Source organism: Danaus plexippus, chromosome 4 (assembly GCF_018135715.1).
Source record: "Danaus plexippus chromosome 4, MEX_DaPlex, whole genome shotgun sequence".
Classification (NCBI taxonomy): domain Eukaryota; kingdom Metazoa; phylum Arthropoda; class Insecta; order Lepidoptera; family Nymphalidae; genus Danaus; species Danaus plexippus.
In genome coordinates, this window is record NC_083538.1 from 1,457,824 (window position 1) to 1,481,505 (window position 23,682).

The window sequence follows — 23,682 nt, forward strand, 5'->3', positions numbered from 1 at the left end:
TGTATTGATTTTACATCCGACTGTAGACAAAAATGGACCACCTCTACTATTGCTTTTCGATTATGCATCTCTTAAATTAATCTAAATATAAAACTCACTTTTATTCACAATGCTCTACGATACTAGTTGGGGCGTTCAATTTGGTTGTATTCAAGAACATTCTAATATAGCCCGATACGAATGCATAAACTAAAAGCTATTTGGTCAATGGTAGCGGTTTCGCCAAATATTGAGAACCACATAGTCGCAGTTTTTTGTTGGGAGGAATTTGCGAACGATTTTTACGCGTATTTACCCGCTACATGCTCGGCTATCAACCAAATACAACATCCAAGTATTCATTTCATTTTTTATTCCACTTTGTTAACAACTCGATGAGTGAAAAATTCTACATATTCGGCACTTCAGTTGAATCGCTTCATTTGTGTCGCGAAAAATATTAAAAACAATACGTTGAAAATTATTTTCACACTGCGTTATGTTACATGGTACCATTTTTGATATCTTTGATTTTTCATGATCTTTAAAACGATATTTATTTCAGGATTTGGTTTATGTTGCGTGTGTATGAATTAAAATTGAATGTTACTGGTACTAAAACTTCTACCCTAATCACAGTTGATATATGTACTCAATAAAATAGAAAAATATATACGTGATATATATTTGCCTATATTTTTTTTTCAACCGAACTCTGAAACTTCATATGTTTTATTAGAAACACAAAATAAAACCAACAAAATAGTTGACGAATTTGAAAATGAAATGCGAACATAATATTTAACAATATAAGAATAAAATTAAAACAGTACTATTTTTTTAATAAACGCTGTAAAATTATCAATGATATATATGAGACTATGACTATTATTTAAAAAATATTGTAAACAAACGAATCGATAAAATTATTATCAACAAATCAACCGCGTCAGTCAAACGTCGGCCGAAGAAGAGTATATCTCGTGTGGTAAAAACAAAGCCTGCTTTGAACAAACGAAGATAATGTCAATTTAAAAATTGATTACAAAATGTCTACTATACTTTAATGTCAATCGTGTTATCATAGCACAAATAATAATAGCTTTTTAATGAAATAAAGATATGAAACTAAGATATTCTTACCCAAGTATATATAGTTATAATTAGTTCTAATAAGCTTAACAGAATTAAGGCAGTCATCGAGAATGGAAAAAACGTTTTCATGTAAGCATGTAGAAAATTAGGACCGTCTACGTTGGTAGCTATTATTCAGGAACGACTTTGTTAATATTAAATACACACTTGACTAATATTTGAGATGAAGATACGAGTATATAACGGTAACCTAAACGGTTTAACTTTAGAGTAAAAGCTTCTTGTCTTTTATTCGCAATTTCATTCGCTTGTGATATTTTAATTCTTTGTTTTCAAAAACGCGACCCGCATTTCAAACTAAGCTTTCCCATTTTAATGTCAAAGTCAAAAGTAACAAACATGATATTTTTTCTTTATAATAGCATAAAAAGTAGTCAAGACGTAGCAGTAAGTCCAAAAATTATTGCCGTAGATAAAGATCAAGTAATAAGCTCACCTAGACACCTCCTTGGCGGGGCTGGACTGGGTTTCCTGATGAGAGAATGAAGCCATTTCTTCAGATCACATCGAGGATTCACTCATTGTCTTTGTCGAACACTTCTTTATACTTATGAATTTTTATCTGACATCACTGTTGGCTAACATTGACTGAGATTCGGTACTGCTAGATTAATGACGAATAAACTAAAGTTATATCTTAATTTAGCAGTGTCACGTAGTTTATTTGTTGATTATTCAATAATCTGACACTTTGATGTAATTTATTATTAATATACTAAAATATTAATTGCACAAGTCCCTCGGCAATTCGGATAATCAAATATTAATAGGACCTTACAAGGTACAGGAGTCTGTACTTTGACGACCTAATAAAATGTTTGTATCGAGTCATTAAACTAACGATTGCCTGATTTATTAGACAAGTTACAGCGTTCAGCCTTAATTGAGTAATCATGTTTATAGTCTGTGCATATGTGATCGCCTCGGGCTGTTTAAATGTAATTATTTAATTAATTAGCTATCGCACGATGTTAAAATTATTGCTATATCTAATACAGATTTGTATAAACGGAGGTCCTAAAATGTATATTGCTTTTATATGACTTCAAATCCTAAATCGTAATATATAATGTGTTTGTTTACGAGTTAAATTAAAATTTTCATTACTAGGAAGTCCATTATTGAAGGGATTACTTCCATAATGTTGCGAAGGGAACGGTGTTTCGTGAAGACGTAAAAAATTTATGAGACCACTTCGCTTCATGCTTTTATTGTCGCGATGGAAAACTAGGAGGGACTGAATAAATTAACATTCTCAACAATCCGCTGACGGTGTTTGGTTGAAATTAAAGTGCTGTGAAGCTAAACAACAATCTCAAACAACCGTCACGAATGATTGACCTTTTAAGATTAACAAAAACCTGCGTGTTCCTGAACTTTGATCTGTGATCATCAAAGAAAACGACTGTTTTAATTATTATGAAATGTTTAAAGCTTTTTGTGTATCGATATTATTGTACTTATAAACTAGTCAAGTAGAGTTAAAATATAATGTCTTTATCCTAATTGTTATGGATAGAGTACGTTCTTTAGCATCCCTTCCTTCCATACTCCTCTGTCATCAATATAAAAGAATTCAAATTTGTCGGTTTGCTTCTATGACGCTTTTAGAGGCAATCAAAGTAAATCTTCGTGGACGGATAAAGTCACATCACAATTATTCCGTTTGTTCTTGCGATATCAAGAATTCTTTGTCTATTAGATTTATTACTAGATGCGAAAGAAAAAGAAAGTCCGTTTGTGGACTCCAAATTTGTCCAAACAGACCAAAGGCGAGTAATTGTCTGATAAAGCAGTAGATATTTCTTAAGGCACAGAGACATTTATCTAAAACTCAAAGAATTCCTTTTTGAGGTTTAAAAACATTAAATTTAAGTTTTTATATCTCTCGCATAGTTACCGAAGAACACACATGTTTTGCGGTCCCTTGTCAACTTATGATTATAGTTAATCACTTCTCGTCTTTCCTACATCACTAATACCTCAGCCTCTTTCTAACGTTATGTTGATACGTACTCAATCTGCTAATTTACTGCAACCATTATTTTGCTCAACCAAGTACTCTCATTTTCATAAACTCCTTCCATCATTCAATAAATACCTCACATATAGTTGTAATATTTTGTTATACATTTGATTTATAGGCTTACAATTTATGTATCATCTATATTTTGTTTTAAACTGTTAACACGAATAATGGGCTTATTAATAGCTACTGAGTTTTCGTATTTACTTGAATTTAATGCCTCTCATTCAGGAATACTATATGATTTTATGTGGCGTCAAACGTGATTGTTCACCTATAATATGAAGTGAGTCAATTCCCAAGACAGTTGTTACAAATTGGACAAGTCATTATGAATCTGCTGGAGCCGTGAGGTCAGCGGTCGAATTCTAATGAAGCTGCTTAACATTACAAATCGCTCCAAACTTTGTCAACCAGCTGGGACAAGTTTAATTCATTTCAGAACGAATCTATCATTTACGAATTCAATAGAAGTTATCGTTTGCATTCATCACATCAGTCTCTCCGTTTAAGTAAGATCTATTTCAAGATAGAGTGTTTTATTCCGAGTTGATTTTTTAAACATTTCCTTATACAGCGGAGTCTTAGATCGTCGTATTCATTTTTATTTTCTGCCTTTCCTTTTTATAAATCAAATTATTGTTTGTTATGTACAATAAATAATTGTTTTTCTCTTGATAATTTATAAACCGAGACATTTTATTTGATTTAAATGATTGTTTATGAGATTTTTATAATTTTATACGAGATTTTTTTGAAACATAAAAATACTGAACGTAACGGAACATTTACTGTTTATGATTTATTATTATATTTACTTTAACGATGTCTTAAAATGCGATCGGTGCTTTGAGTATTTTATTTTAGCAAATAAATTTATTAGAAAACGTCGTGGTTATGTTAAATACTGTTATTTTTTATTTAAAGTTTGCGTGTTTTAGTTCTCTGTATGTTTTTCGCATTGGAAATCTATGCTATAACTGTCCCCTTTATAAAAACTGGTTCTAGTAAATATAGGTTATTAAGTTTTGCTTATGCAATGCTGTTAAGGCAAAGCAAAGTTTTATAATTGTTTACAAAATAACACGAAAACCTTTCTTTTTATGGAATATAAATTTAATTGGACTGTCTAAGAGGATTAGTAGGGACGTATGTATATTGACTAAACTGTAAAGAAAATGATAAAAATTTTAACATCAACTAAAGCGGCATGAGCTGTCTTAAAAACTTTCATTCAACTTTATTTCTGTTTTGTTTAATTTTAATATTAGCCAGCTCTGGAAGGCTTTTTTATATATATTTTTAAACTTCTGAATACATTAACATTCTCAAACACGACTTCTTTTGGAAACATCGAACTAGAAATTAAAGTTTTAATTAAAAGTTATTTTGAGTTTCAAAAACTAATTTCGTCGCTGACAACATTATGCAATCTTTAGGCAGATATTTACCGAAAATACTACAGGCGTTTTATCCGTGTCTAAAGACTTCTTATCTTAACATTTCCGAAGAAAAGCTTTCTTTTAGAAAAAAAAATAATTCAACTTACGCATTTAGGAGATAATTAACTGATGAATATCTTATGTTTACAATAAGTTCATTAAAATTTACTACAATGAAGGTGATCCTATTTAATTGAATGTATAATACTTAATAAATATGGCATTTTCTTTAAAAAATATATAATGAATACATTGTGATATACGTACAAGTAGAGCTAATATCGTAAAGACTCTCATAAATTATACTAACTTTACGGAGAAAACTACCGCGTGGTTTTCGTGTGTTGCCATAGTTGAAATAAATAATTAGTTCGGTAGTTTTGTGTTGTTTTATTAAGGGTAAGAATTTTAGTGATAGCGTGCACTTATTTAAGAAGTTAGTCGCCCATAGGAGAAAATGTTCGTATAGCCTCATAATTCAATCTGTATATTTTGATAATATAAACAGTATAACTTAAATATATATACAAATATATAGAATTGCATAAAGAATGGGAGTTAAGTAAAATTTTACAGCCTTAATAAACGTATAAGTTCTGAGGTGAAAGACGGGCTTTCGAGGAAATCCCTAAAATCCACCATTTTCTCTCCACTTACATTCAAAGCATTTTATTACACCGAAACTTTACTTAGTATAATTGTTTTTGCGTTGTGTGTTAGTATAGCTCAAGAATAGAAATGTTTGCGAATACAAATCTGAATAATAAAATAAAATAAAATAACTTCTTAATAATATACGTAGTAGTTGTGGAAGTATTCTTTAAAAAGACTTAGAATTATTATTACAAAATTATCTGCTTCCTTGTGACCTAAAAACTATAAGCTGCTTTGTTTTTAATAAATAAACAAGAAAAATGGACTAATTTAGAAAAAGTCTCCCCGACGTTCTTAAATCATAAAGTTGAGACACTAAGAAGCTTATTTAGTATAATTATAAAGTATAAAACAGAGGCTATGAAACTATTAACTCCTTTATATATATATATATATATACCATATTTTATATAGCTGACATTACTAGTTCTTAGTCTGATTATAATATTTTAATACAGAATGATTTAGTATTAAGACTGCATTATAATGTAGTTAATGGAAATATAAGTGATTGATGGACATTTTATTATTTATGACACTGTTGCTATTCCTGCTTTTATTGCATCTAGCCATCAATTAATATAGACTTTTCCTATTTTCTGTCGGGTAAAACATAGAAAGTACGTTAGTATTTGTGTCTACAGTAAACGTATACCTACATATCTGCTAGCTATTGTCAGCCAATTCTCAGGTACTAGGTGCTACAGGTAAGTAAAAATTGTACTTACTTTAATAGTCTGAGCTCTGATTTTTGTTGTAGGAAATATTCTAAATAATTTGAAATCGTTCTTGCCAAACACCTTTTGTGGGCAACATTTTTACCAGAGGCTTTAAATATAAAAAAAAAATATGTTTTTACCATTATTCTGCATCGTTTGGACGGTTAGATGATAGATGAGACATTACAATTACAAGATAATTTTAATGAAGCAGTATTAAAATGGCATTTAATTATCATGCATGCTGGATGGATGGATGGAAAATGGATATTTGGCCCTTAGGATTGATCTGGCAAACTTACAAAATGCATTTGAATAGCCCCCTAAATATTATATTTAGAAATAAAGCATCATACTCTAAGTAAGATTGTTTCTTGCTGTTAATATTTAAAATGTCTCGCAAAAATTCTACCATCAGAAGGTGTCTGGCAGTATTTATTTCAAAATATTTATAATATTTCTTACAACATACGTAAAAATCAGACCTCAGACTATAAGTAAAGTGAGAAAAATTTTTGATTACCTGTAGCAACTGGTACCTGAGAATTGAATGACAAAATAAGTTTTGACCTATTATATATGTTTTGTCCAACAAAAAGTAAGTTATGTCTTGGATTAATAGTGATTTCTTATAAAAGCAATAAATCCCAATAAGGATACGTCAATTTATGTTTATTATTTCAATACTACTTTAATTTCTTTGAATAAAATATTCAGCTTTGATTATATAGTTTAGTAATTGATGGGTTTGATTTTCTTTATATAAATTACATGTGTATAACTATTTATATATCAGTATATATTTATATTAATGTCTGCAATATTAACCAAAATTAGCATGGTCATTGCTATAATATTTATATTCAATTTTGTTATGAAATTATTTGAAAACTTCCAAGCAACAAGTCCAAGTTTAATTTTTTTGTATCATTTATACTGAGAGTACTTATTTTCATTTAAGTCTCGTTATGTGCTAACGAACGTCTCGTTTAGTTAAAATATAATTAAATTTATATACGGAACTTCATAAAATAGAGTTATTTGAAGAAGTATGTGTAGATCATAATGCTTTTTTCGGAAATTTTTATATGTGTTGTAAAAAGCACATATTTTTATATGTGATTTTAAAGAGGTTTTATATCAGAAAATATATATATTTTTTAATTTTTTATTTCAATAGAATGTTATGGAGGTTATAATTTAATTACGCTAGTTATTTATAGTCATACACAGTATATAGAGTAAGTAACGAGCATTCTTTTTGAGTAAAATCAAGTTACATTTAACAGTTATAAAATGAAGCACATGTAGCGGTAGGCTCTACGGAGGATATCCGGTCGCTTCTAGACGACACGACAAGTGCAACATTGTAATATATTTCTTATACCCATTAAAATTATAACATTGGAATAGTAAAACTATATTTTCTCTGCAAAAAGTTACATAAAAAGTAATGTAAAAAATTTCAATTCATTCTTTTAATTAATGCCAGCATAAACCACGAACCTCATGTATACAATGCACTTAAATTATCAAACCACTACACGGAACTGTTCGCACGTATTGAGTGAGGACGCGACACGTGCGTCTCGCGTCGCGTCCGAGGCGTTACTGAGCACTGACTGACCTGAACTTCAGATATATCTAGTGCATCTCGCTATAACTCCTAGTAGCTATGAACGCCTGGTAGGCCGGAATCGACTCCGCGGAAAATGTACTACCGTTTTCCAGAAACGTCGCTCGAGAGTTTTATAATGTCCTCCCGTCTAGGATATATACCCAGATACAATTATATCGCTACTATTAGATTTCTCTTACTTACTTATACACTGTTATTCTATTTAATTTAACATGTCGTTTGATTGTTTTGGTTGTTACTTTTTGGAAGCATCGAATGTATAAAAGCAGTTTTTCGTTCAACAAAAAACAGCTAAGTTTAAATTCCATGGAAAGATTTTTAAGGGTGATGTAATTAGAGCCGGAAGGCTTGAAAGTCGGAAAAACAATTTTGTCTATTAATTAAAGGGAAACCATAGCGCCACTCAATCGAAGCTGCCTCATTTGCAAGCCTTTATAGGTTCCTTTTTAAGTTCATTCTGTATTGAAAAAACGTCTTTGATCCCTATGGCTTATTGGATTTAATAGACGCTTAATCTTTTCCCTTATTTTAATTAAACTATTTACTAATATGTACCTTAAATTTACATTTCAGAATCTTCATGAAAGATTTATAACTTTATATTAACATAATATCCTCAAGTGAATACGCTGTTCCTGGAAACCAGAATCATAGAAAGTCGAGTTGTATTAAATGTTCAATTCTTCCTGAAAAACCTCGAAACAAACACAAATAACGTTTGAATGGGGCATAGTCTCTCTGCTACGATATAAATTCAATAGAATTAGCTGCTGTTGATACAGAACGAAGAACGCGAGCTTGTAAGACATCACAAATGTATCTGTGCTGATATTACGACCTACATTATTATCAACACAAAAAGAATGGTTATAAAGGTTGGTATACACGCATTATTGTTTGGTTCAAGATTAACAACTATCCAGTATAAACATTATAGAATAATATCGATATTAAATATATGAATATTATTTATTAATAAGTTAAAAATATCTTTTTTAGCATATTATAGAATATATTCTGCGTATCATAATAAAACAGACCCTCGTCTCAAATAATACAAGCAATGACGCATTAAAGTAAGTTAAATTTGTTTTTATTACATTACCTGTCCAACGGCCCGTTTAATACGATCCCTTGAGTGACCTTACTAATGTACTGCTATGTCATTTCAAACACTTGTAACAGATTTTTATTTTCCCCAACATACAAGTATACTATGAACTATAACCCTAATATATAGAAGTACAGAGTTCCAAATATTATTGCGGATAGTCCAAGGGTTGTCAAAATGTTAAGGTGGGGTGAGTAAAGTGCAAGATGCTACCGACCCTGTCATGAGATAGTTTTTGACTCATGGGACGCTCAATATAAGTTGGATCATCGAAATCTTACTTTATTCATACACGTTTCCTTGAGTCTTTTGTTAGGTACGTCATTCATAGGCGTTACTATTGTTTTTAAATACTATTTCTCGTATAACGGACAAAGTTTTAAGCCAAACCAAACAGCAATTTCAACTAACAGGATATTGTGTGATAATTTTTATAACAAGTATTGGAGTTTAGTAGAATAGGAAGTACGTATAACGTAAGAAAAATGTCCATAATCCTCAACCGGTGTGTGTTCCCATCATGGATGTAACCGGGATCAGTTTAATTGACTCCTCCGTCCCGGGATAGACAGATTACGTTGAAAAAGGCCCGGATTTTAACAGACCTTTTAATGGGGAATATATTTTTTATATTTTTAATGTAATTGTATATAATAATAGCGATTTATTAGTATAATTTCAAAATTTGTCTTATTTAGATGGAAAATTATTTTAAATTGAATTCAAAAATCATGATGAAAATACTATCACAAGATATTACAAATATTTATTTATATATAATGTTTTAATATAAAAACATCTTCATATCGGTAGTTAATGATGAACCCGATCCATCAATTTATCTAATTGATAAGTTTGTGAATAAAGATTGATTGTTTGAAAACAGACATAAAATAAACATCACATTTGGGAGAAATTTTTCTTTTAAATTTTTGAAAATAAATTAGAATAATCGAGACCATCTATTTATTGGGGCTTTTGCAAACTCGTACGGATTAAACAAAAAAAAAATACGAGTCACCTACAATGCCAACAAATCTGGAAAATAAGAAAATAAAAATGACGACACAAGGAAAATGACGCAAATGCCTCGTGTCAAGTGCGAGAGGGGGGAAAAGCAAGTGAAGCGGATGTAATTTCAAATTGCCTCCTGACTATGGGACTACGTTTGGCACCCACTTTTATATCAATTGCCTTTTACGTGAAATATTGCTGTCTTGGGTACGTGGAAAGTGAAATATTGCGAAATGTCTTATTTCATAATTCTTTATTCGCTATTCTGTATTAATTTGAATTAAAAATTTTCATATAAAAACCTCCTTAACACTTTCAATTTATTTAATTTATCGCCATAAACTAGTAAAGCATCCAGCTTTCCACGATAAGGTAATAGCATATAGTGAATCCTGCTTTGTCTCTTTGAGCTACACAGATGTATGAATGTGTACTACATTAACATCGTAAGTACACTCGCTGTTCCTCCTTTCTCAGTTCAATGGTAAATGCAACGACGCCAATGAACCAACCCGTTTGATATCTGAAGCGGACCATCTAAGGCTTACGTTTTGAAATTAGTCCACCAGGCTATTTGCACTCGAGACGAATAAGCCACTGTATGTGATGTAAATTGTTTTCACACTTGTTTCGGAACACTGTAATAACATTATAATGTACTTGGGACTTTTCTTGTCGTACGGTTAATCATATTTATGTTATAAGTTCAAAAGTTTATATGTGTGTGCTATTAAGATACATTCTAGGGTATATATATATATATATATATATATATATATATATATATATATATTATTTATAATTTTCAACTATAGAAACTTTATGTTAAACACAGGAATGGCTACAAAACAACAATAAAATTTAGCGTTCAATAATTGAAATAATAGTCTTGTAAAACTATTCATATCTTTTCTATTGTCAAGTTATAAGATTTTTATATTTAAAATATCAAACAATTATCTTCGTCTTAAATAAATATAAGATATAACTTTAATGTGATTCCATTTGTACAAGAACAGTCACGAAGTAATTTAAAAATAACTTTTATTGGCTCTCATGAGTCAGTATGGTATATAGAACACTACAATTCTTAATGTATCTGTTATCTTTTTAGTCAATGGTGTGAAGAAGAAAAGTTGACTTAAGTCCTTCACTCTGAACATTTTTATACTTGCTTATATTTTATAAGAGTTAAAGATTATTTTAATAAAGTGACATCGAGATATCTTTATGTTTTACTTAAATGTTAATATTACAAAACGAAACGAAGAATAAAAATTACGATCCATTAAAATGTGGCTGAATAAAACAAGTCAATTAAATTAATCTTCGTCACAGTTAATACAACCGAGACACCAATAACGGAACTTTGGCTCACAATCATTTTGTATAAATAAAAATATTCCCAAGTATTGAATGGCGACATCGGGCTATAAAGTCCCTGCAATTAACGTCGGCAGGCAAAAACTTTTCGATCATGAATCATTGATACAAATTTATATCCAACGTTGGTTGTCCCTGTTTTTGCCAGGGGCAGGCCGATAATCCCGGGGCAGTTACAAATGCACCCAGATTTCGGGACAGGATGACGCGATAAGTGCTATAAACACTCATAACTACCGATGTGTGGCGGAATGTACGTGTGCCAGCCATCTTGTTTCGTTTATCGCATTCGGAAATAGCACGTGATAGAGAAAAAAAATCACTCATCACAGTGAACGTAAATTATTTTATAATATAATATAAATCAAATAGTACACTCTCATTATACATAGACAAATAAATCAAAAGAGAGAACGATAATACTTTATTTTATGAATCTCGTTTACCATGCAGGTTATAAACAACGATGTTACACTATTGAATTATGCACGCAATTTAGTACACAAAGAAAATGCCGCTAACAAAGACAAACGTCCAATATCTCAAGAGTTTTCTGCGTCTATTAACGCAATAATAGTGAATACAGAGCAATCCTGTTAATAGGGAACGCTCGTTTGTTACAGTCCCGCGACCGGCAAATGGACAAATCAGATTATTTCACCCACTATGACTCTGTAGATAACATTTTGACAGTATCCATTCCAATTAACGAAGCGAAAGCGTTTGTACTGAATGCTAAAAGACAGTGGATTGAAAAGACAATTGTGATTATTTCATGCATTTTATATATCTGTATATGATCCTCGCTCGCCGCTTGCGGTGTAAATGTTGATTAGAATTATATTTGCAGTCCTCGATATACGTATTTCCTCAACATACTGTAATTATATTGGTTTATTGTACTCATTAAACAAAAATAATTTAAACATAAATATAACATGCAATTTGAAAATTTTTCATTATAGTATTTATTCAGAAACAATGTTTTTAAATTCGATTCTTTATGTTTCAGTGGCTTCTAATGCGTTCCAACGAAGTCGTGGACAAAGTCTAGTGCTTGATAAAGGTTTCTGTATACAAAAACCAATCCATAGATGAATGATTAATAACAAGACTGGCAATAAATAACTTGTATAAAAATATTTGATTAACGATGCGACGGACCTAAAATTAAGTTTTAATTTTTTGCCATAAGAATATTCAATACAATACCAATAATTTATTTAAAAAAAATCTTTATTTTGTATGACCTACCAACTTCTATTTACCGCTTAAAGTTTATCACCTGCGCTGTATCGATTGAATGCTATAAATTAAGAGATCCCCGCTAAGTCCCATCAGTAAGCGAGCCCCGCGGCGTTGTACGGACCTAAAGACATTGGTCCAGTTGAGTGGAAATTATCTAAGTAAGATTATCCTCACTCCGACATTTTTCTCCGAACCCCAATGAGTAATTTCATAAAGGAAGGGCGTTTTAGTTTTATGTGGTTTTGATTTTACCTTTATGCGAACAAGGAAGGTCAATGTACTGTTATTACAAAAACTTTATATAAAACTCCCACACCGTTTTTACTAAACCTATCTTAAATATCATAGTTTAGCACTTTTTTGAGCTATAAAAATATTCAGAATAAGATCGTATCAACAAATTTAACATAAAAATATTGTTAACCATCTTTAAATACTATACACATATATGTACGTATATATATTTTGCATTAAACATATTAATAATAAATATCTCTACATAATTGATATAAGTAACCTCCACTAATAACTCTTTGTTCTGATTTACAAACAATGTTTTTTCAACAACCATTATATCAGCATAAACTGAACAATGGACATCACATTGCGACTATATTAACACTCAATGAATTTTACGCCGAAACTGTTTTTCTATATCTGTCACTGAACAAAAGAAATCGACTGCTTTGCTTTCGTTAATTTTCGTTTAGCTTATTTATAAGCCATATGGTTGAACAAAAATTAAAATTATCTCGAAGCATAAAACCTATTTCAGCATTACAATAGGGACGTCTTCATTGTCTGAAGCTCTCGGAACATGGCGCTTGCCAACAGTTATGTATGCTGTAAGCGACGAACTTCGATAAGTATTTTAATGCCAACAAAACATATTTAGTTTATTTTAAAGTTTATGCTAAACAAACTTCTAGTTTTTTATCAACAGCCAGTACATGTGTTATCACTAGCCAATATCCTTCTAATGAAGTACAATCGATAATTCATACCTTTCGTGGCAATGCGTTTAAATTATGTGTAATCCTATTAAAATGATCCATACATCCCCAACGGCACGCCCGCATGCTCTGTGGTATATTCCTAATTTATTTTACACACAACGACTTCTTTTATAATTTATCTTTCACAAAAGAGAAATGTAGGTATAACAAAATATTGCTCAGCCATACTGATATTTCTTATAAATTTAATTTATAACACCTAACAACTTTCCTATAGCTAATACCCGCTCTCGCTTCCTCTTGTGACTTAATGCGCTCTAATACCACCAAGGTCTAAATTGCAAATTTAATACAGCTATTTGCATCCGAAAGGCTATATTAAGTCGTTTTTTCCACTCGGTGATTTGTACTGTTTATCTAAAACCCTTTATCTTAATAAGATGTGTTCTTTAAGCGTTCTGCGTCAGCTAACTCTTTGTCTACGGACTCCCTTCTGTTAGAAATAACTATATCAAATCACCATTATGTAAATCTAAATTAACTAGAGTTGATTCAGCATTTATTTCACATGAATTTATATAATTTTTAAAAACATCGTACCATTATCATGATTTAAGTGACATCCTAAGTACGCGATCGCAATGTTTTCAATAAAATGTTTTAAGTTCGTCCCCCACTTTTATGAACGTTTAAATATAAAATTACATTGTCTACTGAACACCGGATATGACGGCGTCATACTATTAAGTGATAAACCCATCTGCTTAAACAATTCTATAAAACCCTTCATTACAATTCAATGTCAATAATGATAAATCAAAAACAGCTCTTAATACGACGCAATAAAATCTAAATCAATTCGACAGCCGGTTCCACAGTTGCATTAATTTTTGGGCACGTAATTCCTTGTTTTTATTGTGGGTTATACACTGTGAATACATTTTTAATTGACTTCCAAAAGTGTACATCCGGTCAGTACTCATTTGATTACGTGCGTGACAGTTATTGGACAAAATGCTTTTTATCTTTTATGTACGGATTGAAACGAAATTTTCTTTATGGAAATCATTTCACAGATATTTTGTATTCGTATTCTAACTTGGCTACTTTAAAATTTACACACTATCTTATTTCAAAGCTGTCTATTATTTTGTCTGACTTCTATAAGGACAATGAGAATTTTTGTCTATTTAAGATATGTTAAAAACATAATTCTCGCATGGCGTATGATGTTTATTCAGGCAAGTGGTCATGCTCCATGCTTTACAAGGCCCTCTTATCTTCGATATCATAAGTATTATATATATTTACATAAAATAATACTGAAATCAATAATAAATTGCAAATGTTACAGTGAAACCGCACTTGCTAGTTAGGGTCATCCTAACTATCAATGGTGGTATTTAATAAAAACTAGCCATTTTAAAATCCACTTGAAATTTACTCAGTTTTTATGAATATTTTAAGGATTTTCCGTGACTTTTTAATATACACTTCGATATCAAGGAACGTGACATTCTGTATTAATGACGTTCGCCGTGAGTCCGCAACTCTAGTTTACTGGGAAACGAAGATTTCCCACAGTAATCGAAGTTTTGAATTTTTCACATTTCTTTCCAGAGACATTTCATTATTCGACCGAGCTCCATCGCAAAAAGTGACTAACTAAAGCACTTATTCACTCATGTCTTGAGCTCGTAAGGTTTTTATAATAACATTTAAAATTTAAACTAAATTAAAATTTACAAACTATGATAAAACAATGAATACTTTTTTAAGTAACAGTAACATTAGATGAGATAGAGTCAAATGTTCACGAATTTGAAATGATAATGTCCAACAATTGGCTGTGATAGCGAACTCAAAAAAGCAGTTCTCGTTTGACGTGACCGATTTCGTCACAGTAAAACTCTTACAAATCTTAAAACATTGCCGTACGCTTTTATCTTTAGAGGAAGCATACCATAAACAAAGTAGAATGTTTCCCGTTTGGAAGGAGGTGTTACATAAACGACAAGCTTAACACTCAGAGTCAGTTTTGATTTGAATCTCAGTTTATTTAAGTACTAGTGTTGTTGTTCGATCATCTATAGATTATAAAGTTATCGTACGTCGCCTTTGAATGTGGCTAGACACAAATTATAGTACACTAATATAATGTATCTTGAATTAATTGTCGATAAAAATTCTCAGGGAGGGTTTGACGATAAATAGTTTTGGGAAGTTTTATATTTTTAATTCTTGATAATTCCTCCAATATTTAAAATTTAATTAAAACAAATTAATATAAAATTATCATTACAAGCACAAACTGCTCTTTGTATATATGATTTAAGATTTTTATGTTATAAATTGTTTCTACAAACTTAATAGTTACAAGTTGAATTAAGGTATAGTATATATATGTATAAATCTACCTAAACACTTGAATATACATATTAAAAATAACAGCTGTCTTTCACATGTCAGAACTAAAAGCGTGTTAAAAAAGAGGATCAAATGTATAAAGATAAATAAATATAATATATATTTTGTAATTTCTGAACGATCACTTTGATTGACGATCTGTTTATTTGTTAACATTCGTCAACACATCACACATAGCGGCATCGATGTAACTTATTTTTATTACTCGTTAAATTTAAATAAACTTCAATCATATTTATATCTGTGAATAAAATTATGCAACAATATTCGTATTAAGGCTGAATATATTTTTTGTAGTGCCAGGATTGATTGGATTCTGTTCCTGACAGAATTTTGATTTTTGATTTGTAGCTCGTCGATACCTGTGGCCATTGTAAAAAAAAATAGTCAACTTAAAGTTAAAAGAGAATTCGTTGCCAAGATAGCAGAATAGAAATATTAATTTATTTATTCCTTACAATATTTACTACTTGTCTCTACTTACATTGTATAAAATTTTTGTCCATCTATCGAATGTTGCATTACAGCCGGTGTATGGGTGAAATTAAGAGGGATCGACAAAGCATTAAAGGCCAATATGGCGGCGTAATAGGTCGCAAGTGTTTTTCTTAATATTCATCAGTGATTCAAATAATTATTGTAAAAAAAAATTCAAATAAAACTAACATCTGAACGATTTTATTTATTTATTATACATTTTGTATAGTAATGGTCGAACAAAAAATTATATTTTACTGTTGGTTATCTTGTCTAATATTAATTGAACCCTGAATCGATTCTATTACAGTCAAATAAAATAATCATCCCAATCGTTTCGATATTTTTATTCGAAATTGAGTAAATGAAAAATGTCGCATCAATATTTACCTCAGATTTAACAATGAAATGCGTATTCGTATATATAATAAGAAACAATTATAGAAAATGTTATCTGCTAGCTATCTGTAGAGATAGGTAAATATTTAATCGATTGACGCTGCTAAAATTTAGGTGTTAACTGTTCATTAATATAATGTGTCTTTGACTGAATATTTTTCCCTGTAGGAGGTCGTCCCGGAGTTCGTTATCGTCAACCGCTGGGATACTTTAAAGCGTCGTAAATTATTTGATAGGGAACAGTGTTTACATGGAGGCCATCCGCCAACACCACGGTAGCCGGATTTATGATTTTGTAAATACAGATTTTTGTATTAGGGTATCAAAAACGCCGGTTCGAAGATCGTGATTTGTATACAGAGAATGGTTACATAAATCTTAAATTCTTCATGATATACAAAAATATTCCATTTTTTAAAGTTTAGTTAGAGAGAATATTAAAAAAAAATGACATGCTTTACGAAACAGTGAAGATTTTTTTAGTCTTAGGTAATTAAAAACATATGAGTACGTTTCATTGTTTAAGTTTGTTATTAATTAACTATATACATAAGATTCACAAAATCGGTTGCAAAGCCGAAATTACTTTTTTACTATCAAAAAATTTTATCACAAAACTCGTGATCAAAACCATCGTGTATAAAGCGTCGTTAAACCGTATAACTATGGTAATGATCGCATTAATTCAAGGCCTGTTTACGTTTTTAATTGTTTCTTAGCGTGAAACTAACAACTAATTTAAAATTATATTTGATAGAATTAACTTTTTACAGTAAAAGTTTCTATTCAACTATTCATGGTTATGTCACACTGTATAAATGATATCACTTCTACAGTAATTACTTACAAAACATATAGATTATATAAGACGATATTTAAAAACAAAAGGGAGAATTTAAATATTATTTATTCAAACTCATTTCGAACCTAATGGATGGTTATATTATTGTGCTGCTATAAGTGTTTACTTATCATTTTTTAATCTTATAATACAGGCAATAAATTTCAAATCTTCAAACGAAATTAATTGATTAGCTAAACATCAATGAATGGAATCCCATAAACAAGATTTTTTTTTTGTAAGTCATTCAATCAAGAGGACATCCACCAAGTATTTGTCAAACGAAGTGTATTTTAATAAAGAGTAATGATGCAGATATCAACAGGCAATTGAGGATTGCCCGTATTTGAGAGCGATCAATTTTACTCGCCCCAATTACCTTTCGATGCCTACATTACATACGGGCGTTAAAAGCTATCTACTTGGAGATCATTTCATTACTTCAGTTAATTATACTACCGTAAAAATTATGTCAGTTGTTTTTCTTCTTACATTTTAAACACATAAGAAATATACATATGCATGCATATATTATATATGTGTTTGTTAACAACTTTACTTTTATTTAGATCCATTTTCTTTATCCAAACATCAGAACAATATCCAGTGCATGTTTTTCCCAACGTCTACTGATTATTTCTGTTCTCGGAAATGTTATCTACAGTAGTATCCCTATTTCCTGGTCTTGACAATCAATCCTTTGGTTGTTAGGGTATAACGTCAAACAGAATAGAAATGACTATACAAAATCTATTGCGAGCCTACAAATGTAATAATCTAATATAGAATAATATGAGCCCAGACTTATATTTTAATATAATTTCTTATAAAAAGCTGACCCGTGTGTTTCCGTTTCTCATTATGGCGACGGACGTATAATAATTAGGGGTTTGGAGATACGGCTTCGGTATGAGATAAGAATGTCAATTTATATGGAAACAACTTTATCCAAAACTTATACTTATATAATGTAATCTGTTGCAAATTATATTTTAAATTTTGTTACTTAAATTTATTACTGTAGGTGTTTTAACATTATATAAAACTGTAGTTTTATTTCTTTTCGTTTAAGGTATAATAAACTTATAGAAATAGTGTCCATGTAATCATAAACATTGAATTCAATTTTAAAATCCCTTTGTGTATGAAAGGTTATTAAAGGTTACGTAATATCTAACAATAGCTCGTCGATCTTTAACCCAATAACTATCCAATACATCACAATAAGAAAGTGTTATTTGATTGACAAGGGATCTCCCTCGGGCGTCTGCCGCCTAATTTGATTGAGACACGAGAATTTTCCATTCGCTTTCTTTCAGTTTCTTACCAACTCGCGTGTTTGGACAGACGAAGTTATTGCTGTCATTTATTTTATGGTTTATAAAATTTTTTATTTGTTGTGTATAATTTTACATCCAATAAAATTTCTCACTTAATAAACACTTTATTGGCCAATATTTTGTCAATTTTATTTTAAGATTCTTATTCGTTTTTGGCCGTATTATGTAAACTTACAAAAAAATAAATTTGGCTGATATTCTGTGTCTTAGAAGGGAAAGAGTGTTGAATTAGGAAAGGTGCACTGTGTTGGGAAACTTCACGTCCATATTAAAAGTTGAGACATGACTTATACATTAATGTAACAAGCTAAAAGACAATGGAATATAAACGTATTCTGATATAGCAGAGGATCCCTCGGGAGGTCCATTAGCAAATTAGAAATGAAATTATTGTACAATCTTCTGGGATATATCGGTCATTATATAAGACAAATTTCATTAAAGCCAGTTACTACCGAAGCCGTGATTCTTTCATTGAATCACTGTTATTTTTTCACGTTCCATCTAACTCATACAATTCATAAGAATAATGCCATACAAAACACTTTGTAACACAGAACATTTCCAATCTTTTATTTTTGTCTCAAGCACATACATAATAAATAACCCCAAAAAGTGCTGTCTGACTGCGAAATATTTATAGCGAGATTCCAATGTAGGAATATACTGTCTGTTTTTTTTTTCGATGTTCCAGTTCACACGGCAGTCGTTTCTAAGTAGAAGTAAAGCATTAACAATTCAAACACTTTCGTAGGCAATATATTAAGTCGCGTCGCACATAGGCCGCTGTAATCTCAAAATGGCGACCTAGCCAATACTTCGACGTTATAGTTAAGTAAAAAGTTAATGACTAATTTAGCCGTACTATTATTATCCACTGTTATTTAATATTCAGTAGTCGTACTAATAATTAATATATGAAAGATTGTGTTTGTTATTTTTCCGAAAAATTCAATATACTTCCCGCGGGTTCAAGGCATTACAAAAGTTTTTTTTTATGAAGTGAAACAGTTCACTACTATATCTACTTGTCTTTGATCACACAGACGAGATGTACCCGAACGAAACACGGGCCGAAAGCTAGTAAATTATAATTTTACATACAGAAATAATTTTGACGTTGTAATACAAGTCACAAGTTTCTGAAACATAACATTTCTACTGGATGTCACTTCCTGGAGACGGAACAGGCTGTTCTGTACTGACCAAATTTAAAGTAAAATATTTTTTTATATCATTAAGATCCAAACAATGGGTATTTAATTTAAAAAAAAAATCCTGTTGTACTACATATTTTGATAAGTTTTTTTTATTATATGATAAAGCACTTGTACTCTTGTAAGACTATGTAATTATGAATTAATTTAATAGATTTGTTACCAATTTTATTTTGTATCTTGTTGGCTATTTTAATACGAACTTATTTCTTCATACACTGACGGTACTATTTTAGATGTAGCCAACGCAGCAATTAAAATTTTCTTTAAAATGTTTACTGATTCCATCACACAATATATGATTGGATTCCAAGAAGACGAAATCTTATATATTCTAAACGATCCGTTACAGTAAAATATGTTTCTTCCCTTCGCTAACTCGACTTGGAAGTTGTTACAGTGATTTCTCATTGAAAAATAGGTTTCACCAACCCTTGGTCCTTGCGAACGGGTTTCAAAACGTAAATCATCACCCTTCCATTTACGAAAAAGCCGGCCTTCTATTAAATGTCGATTTTTCACATTCACTCGCATTCCCCTAGCGCAGTTGATTTTAACTACGCAAGGGATTTTTCTATGTTATACTATACTATAAATAATTTAAATATCGGCGTGAAAGGAAATAATGAAAACTCACCACATACCGTGCTATATATTAAATGGTTAGATCTCTATGTACGTACAGCTTAGTTAGTGTACAAACAATTTAATTCCATGAAACATAGTATTAGATATTATAATTTTATTTCAATTAACCGCACGATGGAGACGAAACAATTTCAATTAAGAAACTCGAAATTAAACCCTCGATGAAATCAAATGTCTCGTGTTTGTCAAAGAATAAGTTAATGTAAAGCTAACTGGTAATCAGAGATATTTGTTAACAAACCCGCCAATGATATGCAAATATTTACGGATTAATGTACCTAGGTTTGATACAAATTTGACATCTATTGCATACGAAATTAGTATTACATCAGACGATATACTGAAATCTTACTAGTAAAGATACTAGTAAGATTATTACTAGTATCTTTACTAGTAAGATTTCAGTATCTTTACTAGTATCTTTATAGTATCTTTACTAGTAAGATTTCAGTATATCGTCTGATGTAATACTAATTATATCTTTACTGAAATTGTATTTGAAAACTATGAGACTCTTGTTATTATTCATTCAATTATCTGTAGCAAGAAAAGCAAGAAAAATCGAACCGTATGACTATTAACTTTTAAGTGACATTTTACTTGATCCTTTTTAAAAACGTAAATATTTAATCCAATACATTTTGACCCAATATGAACGTATATATATTTTCTTTATATAATATCAAAAATATAAACATTTCGCGATTTTTCATTTATGTTTTGTTTTTTAGAACTTCATAAAAAGATAAGTTAACCACATATATTATACAAATATTATTTATTTTATCACAATGATTACTTCAATAGGATATTATTACGCTATCAATATAACTTGCTACTAAATACTAACAGAACAAAATGTGAGTGTTTTAAACAGTTGAGATTAAAAATATACTGATGTGCAAACAATATATAGCACATTGTTTAGACACATCAACCCTACCTGTCCCCAAAACACAACTCGACACTCTTAATTATTAACGAGGATTGATGCCATCCCATGAGCATACCCCACACACGGAAAAGGCTCTATTGTTTACAAAATAAGACGTATAATTCGATATCCACAAATTAATGTACAGGCCTACAACCACGCGTCTGTCTTCATGTTTAAGTAACTTTTGACATAAGTTAATCTGAGGTAATCTGTATAATTTAAACGTATGAAATTCTGAGTTTGAAACAATGTTTTGAATTACTACCACAATCCGTCAGCATTATTAAACAATATGTTTGTAACGAAATTGTCAAGTAAAACTTATGTTAACTGCGTTGCAATAGTAAGAGGTTAAATAATAATATATCACTGTATACAAAAGAAGAAATAAAAGTTTGCAATGAAGCAAATAAAATAACTATAAAATATTTGTGAAATACTCCGTGAAGAGAAATCTCGGAACGATAAGAACGTGTCGGCTTTGACGGTAGACTTGGGTGTGAGTAACAGAATTTTAAGGTTACATTTAATAATATCTCCTAACTTAACAGAGACACGGTTATCGCAAAAGGGAAAGTAAATGGGAAAAAAAGTTAATACATACTAACACTATTTATAGTCATAAAGTAAGCTTCACTGAAGTCTAACTAAATTTCTCTGGACCAAGTTATATTAAAATATAGAGATAAACATTGAAAACGAAGATAAATTACCTACCTAAACTTGCAATTGCTAGTAGTCACTACTACTTAGTCAAGTATATGTTGAATATAACGCTTGATAGAATCGTCTCTCGTAACTTGCACCAAATCAGATAGCATCTCGCATCACCTGACTGTTCAGAATAATTTATTACGTTTCTTAAAAGCCATTAACGTGACACTGTCAACGTAGCATCACTACCCTCAGCAATTAGCGTTCATTTTATAATAGGCACATTTCAATGCCGTGTCAAATGGGTCGTAGTCCGCTTTAAGAGCATTTTTCACATCTGCATCGGATAAAGCTTTTTTATTTGGTATTAGTTAAGTTATTTCAACATCCAAATTTATTTAAGTACTTGCATTGAATTTTTTTCTATGTTAGAGTTAGTTCAACATACATGTATTACGACTTTCACTGATAATACTGTACTATACAGATAAAAATCAGATTAATGGAAACACCTTCGCATTTCTAATATTAGACATCGTATAGGTTCATTACAATCTAATGCACAATTCAATGAAAGTAAATGCATTAAAACGTTTTATGATCGTTCTTAATAATTTATTGCCTAAAATTTTCCGAAGCAATAAGTAACCACAACACTGTAGGTATTACTTCATCCAGCTATTATTAGACGTTGCTCTGGTGGTCTTCTAAAACAAACGCATCCATGGACTATAATACTGATTTACGAGAAGTGCGATTCTAAAACAACTAGAAATGGAAAAAAACTTTTTAAACGCCACCTTATTTACGACCGCGTGTAAAGTTAAAGTGACGCCTCGAAATAACCTTTAATGAGCTTACGAGATTGAGAGCCAATGAATACGGCAGCTTAATAAGGACGCTACCACACGTAAATGTGAAGTAAAATATATAAGATAAATTAACAGCAAAAATAAAGAACAGTATTTAAAGGAAGGATCTTCGGTATCGATTGCCAGCGATCTGGTATTTACTGAGAGATGGTTCATTGGAGGGGTTATTAGACATTACACAGATACCTGTATAGGATGGATTTACATTAATAAAAAATTCAAACTTTATTGATTAGATTCAAATATTAAAATATTCGTATTGTGTCTTCACTTCAAACGACTTACAAATTAAGGTTACAACTATCTACATTTTTTATATGATAACATTAAAACTAAACTATAACAAATATTGCATTGTCACTCCTCTAAAACTCAATATTAATTTAAATCAGTTGTAAGTGCAGTCCTCTCTTTGCCGATCGTGTTTACAAATATTTTAAATATTTGAACTAAACGCTTATTTTCGATAGGACGGCGAAAGTGATACTATATTCCAACTTCACTAAATGCAGTTGTTATCAATTACAATGTTACGTGTTAATAT

At 30.5% G+C, this 23,682-nt stretch overlaps 1 protein-coding gene across 3 annotated transcripts in view; it reads right to left on the reverse strand.

The window, feature by feature from the left end:
- The window catches only part of LOC116768334 (kinesin-like protein CG14535), a 174,812-nt gene that overhangs the window by 50,691 nt on the left and 100,439 nt on the right, over positions 1-23,682 (reverse strand). Inside the window, exons 1-2 of one of the 3 annotated variants that reach the window (XM_061526448.1) lie at positions 7,482-7,580; positions 1,571-1,735 (exon numbers count right to left, since the gene is read on the reverse strand). The exons of 1 other annotated variant lie outside the window; for it this stretch is intronic. In XM_061526448.1, the coding sequence (XP_061382432.1) occupies positions 1,571-1,626 (56 nt within the window). In that variant the 5' untranslated portion in view covers positions 1,627-1,735; positions 7,482-7,580. Of the gene's footprint in view, positions 1-1,570; positions 1,739-7,481; positions 7,581-23,682 lie in introns of those variants that run through there. One more of the 3 variants, XM_032659023.2, reaches the window with a different exon arrangement.